The sequence below is a fragment of the Octodon degus genome, unplaced genomic scaffold (assembly GCF_000260255.1).
Source record: "Octodon degus isolate 3935 unplaced genomic scaffold, OctDeg1.0 scaffold00056, whole genome shotgun sequence".
NCBI lineage: Eukaryota > Metazoa > Chordata > Mammalia > Rodentia > Octodontidae > Octodon > Octodon degus.
Window position 1 is genome coordinate 8,248,255 of NW_004524632.1, and position 3,249 is coordinate 8,251,503.

The 3,249-nt window shown below is 61.0% G+C and overlaps 1 protein-coding gene across 2 annotated transcripts in view; it reads left to right on the forward strand.

Moving 5' to 3' along the window:
• Positions 1 to 3,249, forward strand: part of Mllt6 (MLLT6, PHD finger containing) — a 39,009-nt gene that overhangs the window by 18,751 nt on the left and 17,009 nt on the right. For both annotated transcript variants that reach the window (XM_023717915.1, XM_023717916.1), the window contains exons 2-5: positions 1 to 124; positions 1,444 to 1,523; positions 1,922 to 1,976; positions 2,134 to 2,243. The exon at positions 1 to 124 is cut by the window's left edge and continues 2 nt beyond it. In XM_023717915.1, coding sequence (XP_023573683.1) covers positions 16 to 124; positions 1,444 to 1,523; positions 1,922 to 1,976; positions 2,134 to 2,243 — 354 coding nt within the window. In that variant the 5' untranslated portion in view covers positions 1 to 15. The remainder of the gene's footprint in view (positions 125 to 1,443; positions 1,524 to 1,921; positions 1,977 to 2,133; positions 2,244 to 3,249) is intronic.

A 3,249-nucleotide genomic window follows, 5' to 3' on the forward strand; every position in this document is an offset into this window, starting at 1 on the left:
CGAGTTCATGGGAGCATGAAGGAGATGGTAGGAGGCTGCTGCGTGTGCTCGGACGAGAGGGGCTGGGCCGAGAACCCGCTGGTCTACTGCGATGGGCACGCGTGCAGCGTGGCCGTCCACCAAGGTACGGGGCCCCGGGGTGGTGCACGCGCGGGGCGCCCCCGGCCGCGCCCTCCCGAGCCTCCTGGGGCGCGCGCCCCTCCCCCACACCTGGCCGGGCGTGCGGCGCGGGGCTCCCCCCGCCGGGTCCTGTAGGACCGGGTCAGGCATTGTTTTCTCGCCTATTGTTCCCGTCCTGCGCCCCCCACCCCAAGTTGAGGGAGTTTGGGGAGAGTCCGGGGAGCGGGCGGCGAACTCCCTGCGCCCGGCGCCGCGGGTGTCGGGGCGATGTTTACCTGCGCGGCGTCCCCTCCCGCCCGGTTATTTTGGTCCCGGCTCGGGGAGGAAGAGGTCAAGGGGGGGTCATCCCCCCGCGCTTCCGGAGGCTGGGAGGAGCGCGCTGGGGCGGGAGGAGCGGGTCCCGGGGGAGCACGGACTCCGGGCGCCCTCGGGGAGGAGCCGGGACCCGGGCGCGGGCGCGCGGGGGGCCGGAGCGCGGGGAGGAGGCGCGGAGTTTCCCCCGGCAGCACATGGCTCGGAGTTAACTCCTTGAGGAATCTTGCCCAGGGCGCAGGCTGGCATCTCCCGCCCGCCTGGCAGGGCTCTCCGGACTCCCCCTTTCCGGGACAGCTCTCAAAGTGGGGCTGCCCGCTCTTCCTGCCACGCGCCTCTCGGGGACCTGCGCCGCACCTGCCCGGGTTCTTGACTTTTGACCTGCACCTGTGATAGTTAAAGAGGCAGAACGGGAGACTCCTGGACCCCGACTTCCCTGCCCGGTCCCTTACTGGCCCTTTAAGAGGCGCCACCCCCCATAACAACAAAACGTGTTTGACGTTGACAAGTGGTGTTTCTCCGTTCTGAGGGTGCCGAGTCCGGGGTAGACAGCTCGGGGCGGGAATCGGAACCAGGTCCAGAAAAAGGCGCATGGGGGGAAGATCTAGAAGTTTAAGGTCAAGGACTCAAGACTTCTAGGGTTTGGAGTTGAGTAGTAGTGTCGCTGGGGGCTGGCCTTTTGCGGTTGGGCGTTGTTAGTGATCCTGATGTCTTAGCATGTGACCTCGCACGGGTAGGGAAGCAGCCCCCACCCGTGCTGGAACTGACTCTAGATTTTCAGTTTCATGTATTTATTGAGACAGGGTCTTGCTTTGTATTTCGGGCTGGCTCTGGACTCTGTGTTACACAGGCTGGCCATCCTCCCTGTCTCAGCCTCCCGAGTACTGGCTTCACAGGCTGGATTACAGGCACACATAGCTCTATTCCTTTAGATCCACTTCCTTAACCCCCATTCCTCTGGGAAAAAGCGCTGGCTGACAGCTTTGCTTCCGACTCCTCCCTCACTCCTAGCTTGCTATGGCATCGTCCAGGTGCCAACAGGACCCTGGTTCTGCCGGAAGTGTGAATCTCAGGAGCGAGCAGCCAGGGTGGTGAGTTCTGCGCCACTCCCCTCCCCCATTGACCTGAGTGGTTCCTGTGGGGGCAGGGGAAGGCCTGCCTGAAGCTGGGGGGGGACTCGGCTGTCACCCGCCCAGCCCAAGACTTCCTGTGCCTGCGTACCTGTTGTCAACCCCGTCTTCAGGGCAGGAGCATCCCTCCTCCTGCCCTGGCCATTGCGGTTCTTTGTTTGAACTTTTTTATTGGAAGTTTTCAAAGCTGCTGAAGTAGAGAGATCTCAAATTGGCTTCTGTCACCACTGGAGCTTCTTGAGCTCTCAGCCCGGGCCAATCTCCCCTGCCTCCATTACTATACGTGGGGCCCTCTGATATCTTGGGGATGCTCATCCTGCTCGTCCCCAATCCAGTCCCTGTGCTCTTTGCTTTGGCAGAGGTGTGAGCTGTGTCCGCACAAAGATGGGGCATTGAAGAGGACCGACAATGGAGGTGAGGGGCTGGGCCCCTGCCACCTTGAGCAAGGTCTAGGGAGGTGGGGTTGGAGGGGTCCCTGGGAACCCCTGCCTGCGGGGGACAGGAGCAGTTTGCCCCAGGGGTGGAGTGCTGTGGCCGGGCGGGTCACTGAGGCCAGCCCTGCACTGCCCAGGCTGGGCGCACGTGGTGTGTGCCCTCTACATCCCCGAGGTGCAGTTCGCCAACGTGATCACCATGGAGCCCATCGTGCTGCAGTACGTGCCCCACGACCGCTTTAACAAGGTCAGCAGCCCTCGGTCAACGCAGCCTATTCCGACCCGAGCAACCCTGCGTCCCTCTGGTGCTCCTCAGCCCAGTGGAACTTGATTCTGTCCCGCTGTCTCCTCCCGGGATCTTCGGTGATGGGCAGGTGGCCCATGGCCCCATGGACACACAGCCGTTGGTGCCCTGGTACTGCTAGGCTGCCAGTCTGGGAGCGCGACCAGAGGGTATTTTTTGGGTGGCCGTGAGTGCAGTTTTCACAGGACGCTGTCAAGCACTTACTGTCTATCACCTGGTGCGAGATCCCAAGTACACTATGTTCTGCATAGACTGACAGATGTGCTGGCCTGGTGTGGTGACACCTGCCGTCCTAGCCCTCTGGGAGGCTGAGGTAGAAGCATCCCAAGTTAGAGCCCAGCCAGGGCAACTGAGTGACTTAGTGAGACCCTGTCCCATAACAGAAAAAGACCCATGTGCCTCCTGACGGTAGAAATTAGGTTCTTGTGTGAGGAGTTTTGCATGAGAAGGCGTAAAGACCAACAAAGAGCACATAGAGTAAACGCAAGCGGTGTAAACTGTGAAGGAAATAAAGCATCAAAGGAAGGGATTCCTGGCCGGGCTTGCTTTCTATCGGGGTGTCACATTTTTTGGTGGGTTTTTCTGGTGCGAGGGATCAGGCCCCAGGTCCAGTGTACACGGGGTGGGGGTGGGGGTCTATTTGCTGCTGAGGATGTCATCCCAGGATGACACAGATAAGCTTGGATCTAGGACTGAGATGAAGTGCCTTTGAGGATGAGGGGTTCCTGGCCCACACATGCTGTGCCCCAGAGTAGGGTGAGCTCCTGGCCACCAGGAGCCAGAGAGCTGGCCTCTGTGACACCATGAGGGCTGTGCCACCCAGTACTGTACTCCCTGGCCCCCTGTGGCTGTGGAGCTTCTCCAGGTTCTCAGTTGAGAATTCAGTCCCTCACATGTACTCTGTCTCATCTCGGGTTCAGTAGCCCTGGGACGACCGGCTCCTGTCTCT